At 36.0% G+C, this 17,890-nt stretch overlaps 1 protein-coding gene across 2 annotated transcripts in view; it reads right to left on the bottom strand.

Moving 5' to 3' along the window:
* Nucleotides 1-15,148, bottom strand: part of LOC123554904 (uncharacterized) — a 58,466-nt gene extending 43,318 nt beyond the window's left edge. Inside the window, exons 1-6 of one of the 2 annotated variants that reach the window (XM_045345324.2) lie at nt 15,019-15,148; nt 9,804-12,548; nt 2,772-2,877; nt 1,826-1,922; nt 848-1,022; nt 74-109 (exon numbers count right to left, since the gene is read on the bottom strand). In XM_045345324.2, coding sequence (XP_045201259.2) covers nt 74-109; nt 848-1,022; nt 1,826-1,922; nt 2,772-2,877; nt 9,804-12,485 — 3,096 coding nt within the window. In that variant the 5' untranslated portion in view covers nt 12,486-12,548; nt 15,019-15,148. The remainder of the gene's footprint in view (nt 1-73; nt 110-847; nt 1,023-1,825; nt 1,923-2,771; nt 2,878-9,803; nt 12,549-15,018) is intronic. The other variant, XM_045345325.2, reaches the window with a different exon arrangement.
* Nucleotides 15,149-17,890: the final 2,742 nt, after the last annotated feature.

The following is a 17,890-nucleotide window of genomic DNA, read 5'->3' as shown; positions in this document are numbered from 1 at the left end:
CAAAAAAAGTTATTCATAGAAAAAAAATGACCGCAGACCAGTCTACTACCTTAAGTAAATAAAATATACTGACCTTGACATTCAGCTGCTGGATATACTGTTCACAGTGCTGAAACAGAATAGAAATAAAATAAAGTCATCAGACACATGTAAGCATGTTGCAGTATACAAATGTAGTATAATCACTTAAATATCAAAAACTTGTTTTCTCAGCTATGTTAATTGTCAAAAACTTCCCAAAAGAAACAGAACTGCAAGCTAACAACACAATAGTTCTGCTAACATCGTCAAACCAAAGTATGATTTACTAGTCTGGTAAAAAAAAAAATTGTTTTTGTTTTATGTTTTTGCTGGTTTATCATCATACCCACACAATTATAGATCATACGGTGACTTTCAAGCTTTTGATGGTGGAAGAAGACCCCTGGCCATGCATTATTTCATCACAGGTGGGTACCTGCTTAGAACCATCAACCTTCTGTAAGCCAGCTGGTTGGCTTCCACACATGACTTCCTGACTCAAACCCAGATCAATGAGGCCTCAGGAGCAAGTGATTTGAAGTCAGTGACCTAAACCACTCGGTCAAGAGGCCCCACAATGATAATGCGTTTGTTCAGGTTTAACTTATAAGAAAAAATATTACCTGAAGAATGTTTCAACACATTTATACTAGGAGAGGACAACAGTAAGTTAACATAGCTTTCTGTGCAATTCCATAATTTAATTTGTAAATGCTTCACTAAATGCTGAAACTAAACAAAAACTTGCAATATTATTTCTGTTTGGCAAATAACTCTTGTCTAATATTACAGAACATATCAATGAAAACATTTCTTTTTCAATTACTTTTCTGCGATATCGCTCCTTCTCTAACATGTCTCGCAGCCTCTGGTTTTCGGCATGTACGGATGCATCGGAACGTGACACATTACCACTGTCTGTGAAATACTGCGATGAGAAACTTTGGAAATTTTCCATTAAATCTTCTTCACCTGGCTTCCTGTTAGAACAAAGTACTGGGCTGAATTGGATAGATTAATATTCTATTAATACATAATGTAACAAGGAAAAGAATGGTGATCATTTTTGAGCAACTGAAAACTGGATATTTTTTCGTGTAATTTTGATTTAGCAGTTTGATGGTCAACACCTTTATTCCTGTAGTTAGGAATTCATGAACATTTATTGGTTACATTTTAGAACATAATACTAGTTAATATAAACAACTGTTTTAAATTAGCGAATCAAATTGTACATGAATATAAGCAAAAAAATTATGGCAATATTTTTTTCATCATTTATTATTTGCATATTTAGGGCACAACATTTTTTATGCCTTGCATGGTATGTACACAATATATATTTGACAAATGCAAATTTTACACACACATGTTACATAGTTTTTGTGGGTTTTTTTGTAGGAAGACTTGTTTGGTACTACTTCTCCCTTTCTTATAACTATGTGAGCAACACTGTAAAACAGTACAAAAAATGGATGAATATATTTCATTAAAGTCATTAAATCAATTTCACAGTTACCGGTACAGAATATTTTGTTAAGCATGCTGGATAAAAGTCATTAACATATGAACCGCACCATGAGAAAACCAATATAGTGGCTTTGCAACCAGCATGGATCCAGACCAGTCTGCGCATCCGCACAGTCTTGTCAGGATCCATGCTGTTCGCTAAAAGTTTCTCTAATTGCAATAGGCTTTGAAAGCTAATAGCATGGATCTTGACCAGACTGCGCGCATGCGCAGGCTGGTCTGGATCCATGCTAGTTGCAAAGCTACTATGTTGGTTTTCTCAATTATTACTTACCTCATCAGATTCCACGAGGTTTCAAGTGGTCTGTGTTGCTCTCCAAAATCTACACCGAATCCAGCTATAATATCTGAATGTTCATACTGACTACGATCTGAAAATATTTAAAAACAAAAGTGTCAAATTATCATAACAGTACAAGAGGAAAAGTTTGTGATGGGGAAATATTTGTAAATTCAAGTAATTCACGAAAATATTTGTGCTGATTTCTATTTCACAAAAACAAGCCATAACAGTCAAGTAAAGTCATAAACAAACATTTTGACCTGTGAATTTATTCATTAATACAGTACCCTCCCATCATAACAACTTATATTAGAGAGGGTTAAAAATGATTTTGTTTGCAAATGAAAAATGGAAATATTACATGAAAATTGAATAAGCTTCTTTGTTTTTTATGACTGTACACTGTGGGTCTGACCTTTGACAGAGAATGTTACAATTCAATAACTTTAACCAGTATCTACTTAAAATCACCAATTTTGAAAGTTAATTACCAGAAACCGTCATTTACTCACAACTCTCACAAGTCAAGGAAATGATTCTCAGTATACCAGTCCGAAAAAGCTACTTATCAAACTTGACCATGATAGTTTGCAAAGCAAATCAGCATAAGATAGGTTTAGATCTCAAGATACTTTCTGCAGATGCTTACTTTTAAGTTTTGGTTGTTTGTAAATATACGTTCTCATAACATGGAAGACACAGAGCTAGTTGTTTTTGAAGGACATAAAAAGCTTCCCTGAGTACTGATGGTTAGAAATCATGCAACTGAAACTTGGGCTAAAAATTATAAAACTGAATTTGGAACCAGTCTACAAACTCCAGCATATGATTGGTTGTTGCTGAGCACAAATTTTGAAACTGACCAATGACAAGGCTGCAGTCTGAGACTGGTCTCCAAACTGTTTTTTAAAACCTTGAACCCAGACTAAAGGAATACCTTGTGCAGACATGTGGTCATATGACATCCTCATCATTCCCTGTAACTGCTGTCTCACTTCATCCATACCCTTGATATCTAAGCTTGCATCTCCTATACCAGAACCCTGTATAAATTATAATTATAAAATTACAAATAAATTATCTCGTTATTTATTTTTATTTTATTTGGGTTTTATGGCGCACCAACACAGTATAGGTTATATGGCGCCAAAAAGGACTACAAATTTTGGTTCCACGTCTCATTTACATCGAAATAAAAACATGAGGTATGGAATCAAAATTTACATACCTGCTGGAATCACAGAGTTACTGCAAAACCAAGTGTTAAGACCCTATTAGTCGCCTCTTACGATCACGCAAGGGTAAGGCAGTGGTTCCAATTCTTTTCATACACAGATCGTCCCAGAACCACATGGGGCCTCAAGTTATTTATGTCTAGACCTGCATCCCCTATTACAGAACCCTGATACAAATATAACAAATCTCAAATCATTAACCTTTACCCTTTTCAATTTCTAAAATGGACCGGTCCATCATTCAACTTGGGCAGTACCACTTATTATTCATATGGATGTTCACTGAAAATTTACTGACTGAACAGCGAACAGTGCAGACCATGATCAATCTGCACATTTTGGTCTGCACTGGTCGCAAAGGCAAAACCACTTGCCACCAGCAGGCTGAAGGTTAACATGTATGTTTGTGTCTCTGATACCAGAACCCTGGTACAATATAGCAATTCATCTCAAGCTATTTAACACCAGCTAAAGAAATGTTTCTTCATCAAGAAAGTTTTGATTTTTCTATTCTTCTTTTACGTTTACTTTTTATATACATTTATTGTGCTAATTAATGAAGTCATACATATCCATGTTTACTTTTTATTACATTAAATCCATCAGTAACAAAATAGATCATTCCAAATCTATAAAAAAATCAATACTAATTAAAACTAAACTGTTGTCATTCATAAAAATAGTTACTGGTACATACTCACATGTAACTTTTAACTCTGACAGTTTTTTTTTCGTTGTTATTTGTTCACTGTGTTACAAGCAAACAAAAGAAGTCAAGCAAGAAAATACATGTATTGGTACATACAATTACAGTACTTTCAGGGGTAAGTGCTATAAACAAACAGTTACTGAACCTGTCAACCACTATAACAAATGTTTTGAGTATTTGATTGCCCAACAACTAGATGCAAACCTGATATACAAGGTAACTTTGAAAGCACAGTGTTAACAAATTCATGCATGTGTTAAGAAGAAAATACAAAGGCTCACTGCAAAATTAAGTTGGGTATTTGAAAAGCACCTATACTAGGAAAACAAAACACAAAAGCAAAGCTACACACTTTCAATAAGCAACCAATAGATTCTAGCGTGACAAATCACAACTATGTAAAACTATTTCACTCAGGTTAAAAAATCCAGTTAAAACTGCATTGATTCAAACTTGCCAAAATCATACATGTGGCTTCAACAAAATTTTACAATAAGGTTAAGACTGATTTCAACTTTACATTTTTTTTATTAATATGTAATAAATAACAAGAGGGTCATGATGGCCCTATATCGCTCACCTGTTATCATTGCACTTGAGGACAAGAAGGTCCTCAGTAAAATATCAAAGTCCAAAGGACAGGAACAACAAAGGGAAGAAATTTAACCAAAAAGAAAAAAAAATTCTTACAAGGTATAGATATGTCAAAATACACCTAACAATTGGAGGTACCATCCATGTTGTACCACAGAAAAGTGGTCTCGGTTTTTCCCTATGGCCAATAATAAAAAAGTTACTAAAAAAAAGCTATTTATAGTAACGTAAAAGGGAAGTAATTAAACAAGAGCTGTCCGTAAGACAGCCAAGCTCGACTATTCGAAATATTGACCCAGAAGCAGGAAAATATTACCCAAAAAAGTTAAATATCAAAAGAGTTTTAAGTTCAAAAGTGGGAATAATTTGACCAAAATGCATATCAGTTATGGGACTTGCTGCTATCAACTAGTTTTATAACCCCGAAGGCACATGAGAAGTTTCAATTCAATATCTGCATTAGTTTTGGAGATAGAAACTTGCATGTAAAACTTTAACCAGAATTTTCAAAGTCCAAAAAGGGGCATAATTTGCCCAAAATACATGCCAGAGTTATGGGACTTGATCCAGTGAGGTTAGTAATTGATCTAGAAAAAGAAAAAATAAGTTTCAAATCTATATGCATTTTAGTAATAGCTGTATGTACTTGCACGCAAAACTTTAACCAGAATTTGCTAAGTCCAAAAGGGGGCATAATTTGGCCAAAATGAAGGTCAGAGTTATGGGACTTGATCCTATCAACTAGTTTTATAACCCCGAAGACACATGTGAAGTTTCAAATCAATATCTGTATTAGTTTTGGAGATAATAACTTGCATGTAAAACTTTAACCAAAATTTTCTAAGTCTAAAAGAGGGCATAATTTGCTCAAAAAACATGTCAGAGTTATGGGACTTGACCCAGTGAGGTTGGTAATTGATGCAGAAAAAGAAAAAATAAGTTTCAAATCTATATGCCTTTTAGAAATAGTTGTATGTACTTGCACGCAAAACTTTAACCAGAATTTTCTAAGTCCAAAAGGGGGCATAATTTGGCCAAAATGAAAGTCAGAGTTATGGGACTTGCTGCTATCAACTAGTTTTATAACCCCGAAGACACATGTGAAGTTTCAAATCAATATCTGCATTAGTTTTGGAGATAGTAACTTGCATGTAAAACTTTAACCAAAATTTTCTAAGTCCAAAAGGGGGCATAATTTGCTCAAAATACATGTCAGAGTTATGGGACTTGACCCAGAGAGGTTGGTAATTGACCTAGAAAAAGAAGAAATAAGTTTCAAAGCTATATGCCTTTCCTTGATGACTGTATGTACTTGCATGCAAAAACTTAACCAAGGTGTGACGCCGACGCCGACGCCGACGCCGACGCCGACGCCAGGGTGAGTAGAATAGCTAGACTATTCTTCGAATAGTCGAGCTAAAAAATAAATATTGTAAGTGAACAAAAGAAGGATCTGCCAAATAAATCTGTTGACATAAATGAAATTTCAGATCAGTATCTTCATTAGTTATGGAGATATACCCATTTTAATTTGAAATAAAGGGAGGTAATTTGACATAAAACCAGTCCATAGTTATCTACCCTGATTGTCTCTGTCCAACTAATAACAATAATGAAATTTCAAATAAGTCCTATAAGTACTTACTGATATAAATCTATTTTGATTACAATCAGGGGAGGTAATCAGATATAAAATAACTCTGGAGCCTACGATTGGATCTGATTTGTCATGGAATCCAAGATTTATTGTTGTTGAAGATATTTTGGAAGTTTGTATCAAATAAAACCATAAATGAAGTCTCTATATGGCTGCAAAAGCCAAAATAGCCGATTTTGGACCTTTAAGGGGCCATAACTCTGGAACCCATGATGGAATCTGGCCAGTTGAAAAAAGGAAGCAAGATCTCGTGGTGATACAAGTTGTGTGCAAGTTTGGTTAAAATCAAATCATAAATGAAGCTGCTATTGTGCAGACAATGTCAAAATAGCTAATTTTGGCCCTTTCAGGGGCCATAACTCTGGAACCCATTATGGGATCTGGCCGGATCAAGAAAGGAACCGAGATCTTATGGTGACACAAGTTTTATGCAAGTTTGATTAAATTCAAATCATAAATGAAGCTGCTATTGTGCAGACAAGGTCAAAATAGCTAATTTTGGCCCTTTCAGGGGCCATCACTCTGGAACCCATAAAGGAATCTCGCCAGTTCAAGAAAGGAACCAAGATTTTATGGTGATACAAGTTGTGTGCAAGTTTGTTTAAATTCAAATCATAAATGAAGCTGCTATTGTGCAGACAAGGTCGAAATAGCTAATTCTAGCCCTTTAAGGGGCCATAACTTTTGAACCCATAATGGAATCTGGCCAGTTCATGAAAGGAACCAAGATCTCGTGGTGATACAAGTTGTGTGCCAGTTTGGTAAAAATCAAATCATAAATAAAGCTGCTATTGTGCAGACAAGGTCAAAATAGCTAATTTTGGCCCTTTCAGGGGCCATAACTCTGGAACCCATAATGGGATCTGGCCAGTTCAAAAAAGGAACCGTGACCTTATGGTGATACAAGTTGTGTGCAAGTTTGGTTAAAATACAATCAGGCCCTTCCCCAGCCGCATATGGCGCCGCGCTACCACGGCGCTTAAAACACGAAATACAGCTTCCCGCAGCGCTTAATTATCCCGCGCGGTGCCTCAATCATTAGCGCAGCGTCTTAAATCAGTAAGCGATTTCATCCCTGTGAGATACCTCAGGTAAATATCGATCGGGGAAGTTTATGAATACACAGTGTAGCTAGCTGTTTACCGTGTACTGATAAGGGTTTAAAGACGACACGTGTTGATGAAAGTCTGTGTTTTCACAAGTTTGCGTTAACTGGAGCAGGAGTGATTGGATTATAATTAGTTAAAGATTATAATTAGTCTATGCAACGAAATGGGATAACAGCTGGTGACGGCATGCATGGGTAAGTTAATTGTTATCGAGTAATAATTAGCAGAGAAAGGCAACTGTATTAAAATGACCAGTCTGCAGGGGTTCCATTTGACCCGGGACCCCGGGTCCGGACCCGGGAGATTTTCAAAAGACGCTCAAAGGACCCGGCATGATACTTGCCTGTGCGTCCTTCGGGACCCGGAGGCATTTTCCTTTGATAATCCTTTCTCTTATCATTCATTTCCTTCAGTAAAACTATTTCCACGATAGACACGTGTATTCCAAAATAAACACTCGCGGTCATGCCCTCCTGCCTTTGATCTTCTGCTAAATCCCGCCCTTTCTCCTGTAGACATGCCTCGCTGATTTTTTTATCAGCAAGTTACGTCACGGTGAGTGCACATAGGTAAGAAGAATCAATGAAGTGTTGAAATTAATTGATAAAGAGTATTGATCCTGTGTACTGTCAAAAAAGGCGCCAATTATTAAATTATCGTAAGCAGCTGATTACCGAGCATGTGAAAAGTGCCCTGCAAGATTTTTTCATGCCAACTTTAAATTAGACCATTGTTTAGTGATCATACCGTAATTTCAACAAGAAACTTCACAAATTTTGATGAATTTTGAAAGCAAAAATAAATTTAGAATGTCCGTTCACGAGTCTAATTACACCCGATGTCATATGCATATTTCCAAAATTCCTTAAAAAAACTGACTTTCAATGCAGTTTTTAATGATAAATAGCATCATTATTTGAGGAACTATCTCTGATTTAGCTTAGTTGGCCAAGTAAACTAAGCAAAAACTACTTTCCGATGACATTCCGAAAGTGTACCAGTATCCGGATAGTACATTTTGGATACATTTTTATAGAGTGTTATAGCACTGTTCTGTTATTAAAAATTAAATGAAATATAGAAGAAAAACCTAATCAAAATAACATGAATTTTGATAAATATTAGTTTACAATATGAGACTATGTGACCTGAAACTGACATTTTATTATGCTGTAACATGATCTTGGGTTTATTGTTTTCTTAGGTAAATCATAAATGAAACCACTATCGTGCAGACACGAAATTGTTGACGCACGCACGCACGGATGGACTGACGACGGGTGATCACAAAAGCTCACCTTGTCACTATGTGACAGGTGAGCTAATAAAAAGACTACTATCAGAATCAAATGGCCTTTTTGAATTTCCTTTTGACTGGTAGGGTGGGGAAGCAATCAAACACTTAAAAAGGGCACACTTGCAGAATATAAAATGATAAATTAAGGTAGTAGATCCTTAACCTTTAGCCTGCTGGTGGCAAGTGATTCTGCCCTTGCGACCAGTGCAGACCAAGATCAGCCTGCACATCCGTGGTCTGCACTGTTCGCTATTCAGTCACTCAGTAAATTTTCAGTGAACATCCCTTCAAATGATAAATAGTACTGCCCAAATTGAATGATGAAACAGTTCATTTTAGAAATTTAGCAGGCTAAAGGTCAATGGCAATTGACAAATCATGTATTCTCAGTATGAAATCTATAATTTTGGCATTTTCTGTTGTTTTTTTATGGAAAGTTGTCTTCACATTTAAATGTCAAACTGCCTTTAAAACATAAGTAATCACAGTGGCAATAAATGTTGGCTACCTTAAAATACAGCATGATAGGCAACAAAATGTTAAAATTTTTATAACTGTACTATCAGTAAAATACAAAAAAAAAACATAGATCTGTACTATGTAAGTTGATAGTTAATGAATATGACATTTGAAACAAGAGCATGGCAATGCGGAGCAATATACGCAAGAAGGTATGACCTTTGACCCCTGTGACCTTGACCTTGAAGCGAGCCATCCAGAACATGCGCTCTGCCCGTCGTCTCAATGTGGTAAACATTTGTGCCAAGTTTCTGTAAAATCCTTAAAGCAGTTCAACAGTATTAGAGTGGACTAGAAACAAAGTCATATGACCTTTGACCCCCCCAAGTGACCTTTACCATGAAGCGAGCCATCCAAAACATGTGCTCTGCACGTTGCCTCAATGTGATGAACATTTGTGTCAAGTTTCTTCAAAATCCTTCAAGGGGTTCAAGAGTTAAAGAGCTGACACGAAATTGCTAACAGACAGATGGACACTGGCATCATAACATATTAATACATCCCTTTGGGCTTATAATAATAAAGTAAGGCTCCATTAAAATTTTTAAATATGACTTCGAACAATTCAGTTCAACGCTGAAAATTGTTACTCCATTTATTTGTGCACATAAAATTAATACTGAACTTAAGAAAAAAATAAAAATAAGAACATTTGTTTTATTCCAACTTCAAAAGAATCATCACCATATTCAGGATGTATCTGGTTTAAGACCTACAGTATTTTCTATTCAAAGACCCCAATTAAATTCAGGTATCTTAAGAAGTATAACTAATAAATAGTTAGTGGTGCAAGACTGTTAGTTACTGGTAACTCTACCTTTACCAAACTGCATTGTCTAGCTAGCCTACCTGTCTACGGTTAACATGTGGCCTTGGTTGTTCTACTGGCACTGGACTAGTTGTTTCTACCTGAGTAACAATACGTCCATGACTTTCGTCATCTACACTGTGTATGCTTCCGTTGTGACCGTCACCTCTTGCAGCCTGCTGACCTCTGCTTAGGTTACCTTGACTCTTAACAGACTGGTTGCTAGTCTGAGAATTATACCTAGACTGGGCACTCTTTTCATGACCATTATTTCCACAAGTATTATTTCTAGATTGGTTCACAGTTCTTTGTTTATTATTCAGAGATTCTGTTGACACAGACTTTGGTTTAGTTTTGTCAGAAACCTTAAACTTTGGGCAGGTCTCAGTCATTAAAGTTTTTCTAGCACCAGAACAGGCAACAGTTTGACTTTTGGGAGCAACATCAAATGGTTTCTTGAATTCTTTGTTCTGGTTACTTGCCACAGGTTTAGATACGCCTGGTGCACTGGAGACAAACTTTTGTGTAGTTTTGTTTCTTTGTGATACAGTTTCTTGCAACAGTCTAGATGTAACTGGAAGCTGAGACTGACCACTGGCTTGGAAAGACTGTGACTGTTTAGCATCTACATTGTTCTGTTTTGGTGCACTGGCTACAGCACTTTGAGATTTCTGAACTTGACCTGTACTATCATTCTCCACATCTGGCCCAATGTGTTCAGCATTATCTGGATTTTCCGAATTTTCACGATGATCAAAACTGTGCAATTGTTGATCATTCCTCAGCCCTGAACTCTTCCTCAGATTTGAATCATTTGTATCCCTAGACTTTGCAGAAGTGTGCATACTACCTACAGTTTCTTCATTATGCTTCATTTCTTTATCTCTAGACCCATCATTTACCTCTTCTGAGTTATCTTTTTTTGTTACTTGATTCTGCAAAAGGTCCATCACCTTTCCCGGACTAGACTTGGTAGCATTTTCAGCAGCTGGTCGACTGTCTGCTCCAGAAGCTGTGACATCTGGTGGGAAACCGGACATTTCCGCCCTATTAGACTTGAAACCAGACATTTCCGCTCTATTATGTTGCAACTGATCGCCAGAAGCAAACTTTTCATCATGAGACGAGTTTGCAGATATCGTATCGTATGTTGCCTGTGGAAGTTTAACTGACACTTGAGTTCTCTGTAAATACCTTTTCTCAAATGCCGATGGTGAAACGTCTGAGAACTGATCATCATTGCTGGAACTTACTTTAAGTCTCTGAGGTTGCTCGTCTAGGTCATTATCTGTTCCATCACCCTGCCTGCTCTCCATTTCTGTTGCCTCATTTTCGTAATTGGCAAATTTACTGTGCTGACTTCTGCTCATTTCGTAATTGGCAAATTTACTGTGCTGACTTCTGCTCATTAAAAAATGATCACTAGTTACCTGTTCAAAGTACTCATTCAAATTCTTAGGAATTGTAGCTGGATTGAAACTGTGTGGCTGTTTCTCAATGGGTTTAAATGAGTTTTCAGCTGTCCGTTTTCCAAAATAGAACTTTTCCCTAGTGTCAAAGTCTTGTCTCTGCTGATGCCCATTCTGCTCACCTAATCCTAAAATCTCTCTATCAAAGGGGTGGAAGTCTGGTTGAGTTTTTGTAGGTGACATGGCAAACTGGATTTCATCTGGATCCTCTCTAGGCTCTGCTTGACCTTTCGGAGAAGGTCGTCCTCTTGGTGACCTTTCAACTCTTGGTGACCTTTTTCCTCCTGGAGAGCCATATTTCCTTGCATAGGGGCTATTTGGTCCAGGTGAATGTAATGGTGGGGTGATGCTATGCATCTGTCTATCTGCGTAATGATTAGATCCCAGGGGAGAGAAGATGTCACCATTATCACATATAGCAGCCTGATTCCCTGTCTTACCAACAAAATTGTCCATAAATTCCTTGCTCAATCCATGGGCTGAGGGGTGAAAAGGTCCAGTACTTGTCAAATCATTGTCAGCTTCTCCTTCCAACTGCCTGAACTCTGGAGATTCACTATTTCTTATTCCATTTATCATATTATCAGAATCACTAGAATCACTATATTCAGCTGGTGCATTCTCATCATTCTCAGTATTATGTAAATGAGCACCATGCATGCTACTGTAGTCATAGCTATTAGGTTTTCTTTCAGATTTATTTGGAGTAGACACCAATCTACTATCATTCACATAACTGTCCTCAATATGAGAACTTTGATCAATATCTGAAAATGTGAGCGTACGCACAGGAGCAAATAACTCGCCAGTTTCACTCAAGTTTGCTGAAAATCCCTGCGACGTTGCAGGTACCAGAGCAGGGCTCCCATCTGGGCCTGAGCGTTGATGAGAATTGGACATTATAACATCAGGCTGAAAACCGTTTGTGAACCCTCCAGCACTCCTACCTGCCATAGTTCTGTCTTTCAGTCCTTTATTTTTTATGCCAGTTGACTTAGACCTATCACTAACATGTAAAGGCTCATTTACAACTATGTTTCGTTCAATTTCTTCACTCTCTGTGAAAGCTCTAGGGAAGAAAGAAGTATCTGTATCACACAGTTCCCTGGTACTCGCGTTCTGCTCAGAATCTAAGAAATGGATCAAATTGTCTGGCTGAATACTCTCAACAATATCTATTTCTTGAGAATAAGCAATAACAAAGTTTCCAACCCTAGATGGGGAGTTTGCCACGTCAGGTTCACTGTCATTCATCTGTCCTGCTACAAAACATGCACATCTACCTCACTTGGCTGGATGTCACAGACTTTATGAAACCTGGAAAGAGAGCAAAAATGACTGTAGTAACTGTGAATTTCTTTGCCAAGTGCCCATACATGTAATGTTATTTTGTTGCTGGTAATGTTTAACAAAAAGTATTCAGTTTATTTGTTTAATTTCAATTAAGTCTATGTAATACCTTAACGTCTAAAACTTACTGCAAGAGTAGTACATGTAACAATCTTTCTGTTCCTCACTATTTAATATTCTAATCCAGACTAAGATTAAAACTTGAAATGTGCCCAAAGGACACGAATTCCTCAAGCTGCTAAGCAATGTTATGTATGTGTCTACATTTATGAGTAATCAGGGTTTCCTCTGGGTCAATTTCACTTTGCGCCAACAAATTTGCCAATCAGAAAAGTTGGCACCAGTGGATCCAAAGTTGGAATCAGAAGTCTGTGACAGGCGACATACCATTTATAATTACAGGCATTCAGTAACAACATAATTATTAAAATTAAAAATCAGGTATCATTTAACTGTGTCGGCGACATCAAAAGCAACATTTATTTTCATTGTTTTAATTTTGCTACAAACAACATTAACCAGCATGTATGTAATTATCTATTCTGCTGGGTAATTTAACTCGTCAGTTAATCCAATTAAACAATTAATTTGACCCCCAATATGTCACGACTGTGACTCAATGCAGACTTGGAGCGCCGGTATAAATTACAGACTCCGGTATATACCGGGTTAACTAAATTTGAACGAAAATATCTTAAATGTATATATTCTGTAACCATGGTGTAACCTTTAGCCAGTATTTTATGCATATTGTACACTAAATGCATGCGGACATGCAAAAATATGCATATTTTTGCCGTGCGCTACAATTGATAATCACTTTCGGGCATGCGCAGACCGCTCCAAGTCTGCAATGAGTTACATCGATATGTCACTAGCTACTCAAAACACTTATCTCAAAGTGTCATACAGGTGAAATAAACAACAAATGTATAATTGAACATGCGCAACCTTTACCTTGCATCAATTTCTGGTGCAATTTAGGAATTTAATGTCCATATGAAATTCTGATTGCCGTTTTATTGTATCTTTTTGTCAGCACCAATAAAATTCACCAATGAAGATGTTTAGTGCCAGAATTTATTTGCCTGGTTCTTGCAGCAACTTTTTCAGATTTTACATTTAACTGATTTATATATTAATTATTCCAAAAACTATACCAAACTTGCGATACTTTTTACAATATTTGACATATTTTGTACAGCAGTTCAGACATCCGTGGAATTGGTTTTCGTCAAAAGCGCCCGGGCAATTCATTTATTGAAACTGGCTGTATTTGAAATAAATTTTGAAGTAATAAATAATATATCAAGAAATAACATACAACTGATGCATGAGATCTGACAAGCGGAAGGAGGTTTGAGCCTGCACTCCTCAAGTTTATAGTTTTTTTACATGCTGATTGAAAATTTTCAAAATGGCTGCAATTTACAACATTACTGATAAACATTAAACTACAAAGGGATATCATTAAATGCTATGATTAGTTGAAGTTTTACAGACAGTTAATCATAGATTTATTGATAATTTACATCTAACAAGTGTATTACACTGCGTGTGCATCAAGTTTTATTTTACAGCTTTAAGTAAATAGATTACAACAGTCTGAAAAACTCCGCAATTTGGATTTCGCGCGGATGCGATAATTAGGCAAAGTGTAGGTATTTCAATGACCTTGACCCCTATTGTCAACAATGGTTTTTAAAGTTGAAAGTGTCTTTAGCTCAGTCAGGAATCAATAAATTCATCCAAAACACTTTGCTTATTAATCTTAATAATATTCTGAATTTGGTGATGCTTTGCAGAAATTCTTTTCATCCAAAATAACTTAAAAATTAGAAAAATGTGGCCACTTCCAATAATTCCTTCTTCGTCTATATGAAAATTTCTGAGAAACTGCTAACTCTTGGAATGATAAACCAGGACATGCTCAATACCAAAATACATAATTAGAGGAAAAATACAAGAATCAAAATATGTGTCGTTGAAATTAATTAGTTACACCATTTTTTTATGAAAAATAGCGACCTATAAAATATAGGAGGCAAGAGTTGAAAGTGCTGTAGTTTCTTGTAAAACAACTTAAATGGTAAAATACTGTATAATTATGAAAGATATAATGTTAATGAATACATCTGCATCATTTTTGAAATGAAAAGTCTTTATCTTAAAAAGTCACTGAAATACCTACTAAGTGGCCAACATTACAGTATAATTTAAAGGTGTTTGAACACTGCAACTGAATTACTGACCACCCTTAAAAAATTTAACATGAGGGTCAAAGAGTTTTTGAAGGCTGCGCCGTGGCTGTGCTATATGTCAAGGGAGAAATTACCGTCACCCTGCAAACAACATCGCGTATACGTGTGACAAATTATGAAATCTTAAAAAATTATATATAAGCAAAACGTTTTTTTGAGTGTAAACTATTGCTTACCTATTCCTTCTAAAGATCATTTAAAGCCACTGATATTCTATGAAGCAATAGGGCTTAAAGTTCGTTAACTAATAGGTTTAAAATATTAAATTATTTTGTCGGGACCTGTCAAAACACGACCCAGACCGAGGCTGTGTAAGTCTATATTCTGTTTCCTACGGTACAAACCGTATACAACTTTCAATGCAGACGATTACTGATTTGCTACCCTTTCGGGTCTTATTAACAGATATTGGGGTAAACAAGTGGCAAACGCTTTTGCCTCCAACTACAAAAATGTTTCCAACATCCCCAACAACAGGGAACGGCAAATGGAAACCCGAAGAGAAAAAAAAGGGAAAGGCAGACAATATGCATCTAACACTATATACCAATTATTTTCATATATGTGGCTGGATAACACCTATGTAGGTATTTCGTGAAGATGCAACTTTTATGTGTTATATGTGAAGTATATGATATAAGTAGTTCATTGATGCCGGTAGTCGCAATCCTAAGGTCAAATTAAGGTCAAGAAATTAGGTCAAAGGTCATTTACAAATTCCACTTGTATGGCCTCATATCTTCGCCATTTGATGAAATAAGTGAGCATAAAATGGTATTTAATAGAAGCCAATGTATTTAACTATGAAATAAAATCACTATATCCAAATTAGCTTATTTGCATATTAATTAATATTAATGACAGCGGCAAAATCATACGAAATTACGATACAAATTGGCATTTATGTACAGCTGTACAATAATTATTGTTTTATATGTAATTTTTTAAAAAATTTGAAAAAGATTTGAAAAACAGAAAGGTAACAAATAATATGTTGGGTACTTTTCTATTGATAAACGCAACTGTTTATATCGCCACCATATGTGTTTTATGTGTAGATACTACTTGAAGTGGGTGGGGTGAGTTGACTTCTGACCAACAGTAATCTTTAGCACAATTGTGTACTTTTTTCATAAAAGCAAGGCATTTTGTTTTATATTAGGTACATATCTGCCGGTTATTTTAAGATGTGAACCTATGTCACACAGTCAATATGGCTGCCATTTTTTCAAAATTGCGACCAAGATGACCACCATGGTAAATATTTATATATATGAGCTTTTACATATATTTTAATATTAGGTTATTTAACACTGTTCAGTACAATACGGAGATATATTTGGACGAGTACCCAGCTGAGAAAACCATATTGGACGAGCCGCTAGGCGAGTTCAATATGGTTTTCTCAGCTGGGTACTCGTCCAAATATATCTCGTATTGTACAGTACAATGTTAAATAACCTTTTTATTCTATATCTATTTTACCTTACTATAATAATAGTTTAAATTAAAAATGTGTCACTGAATATTGTATTCCTGCCATTTCTAGTTTTTCCCAGCTTGGTACGAGTGCAAATATATATATTATACAGAACAATCTTAGACCTTAAATAACCATTTTATTTTATATGTATTTCACTTCATACGTAATAGACGTAATTCATTGAAAGTTGTTTTTTCTGCGTATCATCATTAAAGAAGTATTGGTGCAACCTCCCTACAACAGCCATTTGGCGATTAGGGTGGTAATAATACTTGGCTGAGATATTATATGCCAATAAACATTGTCAGCAAGTTTGGTGAAGATCGGATGAAAACTATTCGACTTAAAAAAGCGGACAAGGCTAAATTCCTCGTTTTTCGAGTAATTCAGGGACTATAATCAAAGAGTGCCTGGTACAATTTGGCTGGTTATCGAAATTGGCCGAGATCAAAGGGGTCCGGCACATGAGTGGATGAAGTTTAATGGCTTGTTTTTGAGTCCTAGAGCCATAATTAAGTAAAAAAATCATACTCATATTAAGTATGATTTTTTTACTTAATTATGGCACCATAATTAAGTAAAAAATCATACTCATATATATTAGTATGATTTTTTACTTAATTATGGCTCTAGGACTCAAAAATAAGCCATTAAACTTCATCCACTCATGTGCCGGACCCCTTTGGCCGAGATGTAATGCCCACAAACATTGTCAGCAAGTTTGGTGAAGATCCGACCAAAACTGAATTATAGAGCATACATGTTTTGGATGCTGACCGCCCGTCCGTTGCCATTCATAATCTTCTCCATTTTGTTTCTTAACCGTTAAATAAAAACTGCTGGGGTAGCTATTCAGACAGTCAGGGCTGATACCAATTTCTAGGTTTTGTCCGGAACGGCTTCTTTAAGCGACTTTTCAAATATTCCAACACCTGATGATCCTTTTTACTGTATTTTTAAGTTTTTGATTATTAACGAACGTTATAATATCTAAATCAGATAGCATTGTTATCCATTGAATCGTTTTTGTGTGTTGTAAAAAACAACAACAAAAAACTCAAATTAAATCCAGATTTCAAGACGCATAATCAAACCCTGTACATAGAGCGCCTACTTCATCCGATTTACATTCGGAACATTTTCACGCGTTTCGGGCTTTATCTGTTTAAGATGGGACTGTTGAACCGTCCAAATACAGAAAATATAGGATTTTTGTACGCGCGTGCGTCCAAATACAGAAAATACAGGATTTTTGTACGCACGTGCATCCAAATACCGTAATATATTGTACGGTCACGTGTTGCAAATGAACGTTCGCGATTGGATAGATAAAATAGGTATAGAATAATGTAATTTATTGCAGTATTAAGATTGATAAATACAATTGATAATCAGACCATAAGCCATGTAGGCAACCTCAGATAAACAATATGGCGCTCATTTTTCAAAATGGCTGCCAAAAGTAACTGGGTATAAATAGAGGTAATCCTGGTACCCAGTATAGCCGGAGTGGTCTTTATATTTAGCAACTCTACAAATAGCGGAACCCAGGATCCAATAGTGGC

The sequence above is a fragment of the Mercenaria mercenaria genome, chromosome 7 (genome assembly GCF_021730395.1).
Source record: "Mercenaria mercenaria strain notata chromosome 7, MADL_Memer_1, whole genome shotgun sequence".
In the NCBI taxonomy this organism is placed as follows: Eukaryota; Metazoa; Mollusca; class Bivalvia; order Venerida; family Veneridae; genus Mercenaria; species Mercenaria mercenaria.
Note: the sequence above shows the minus strand (reverse complement) of the source record. Positions and strands in the feature narration are given on the sequence as shown.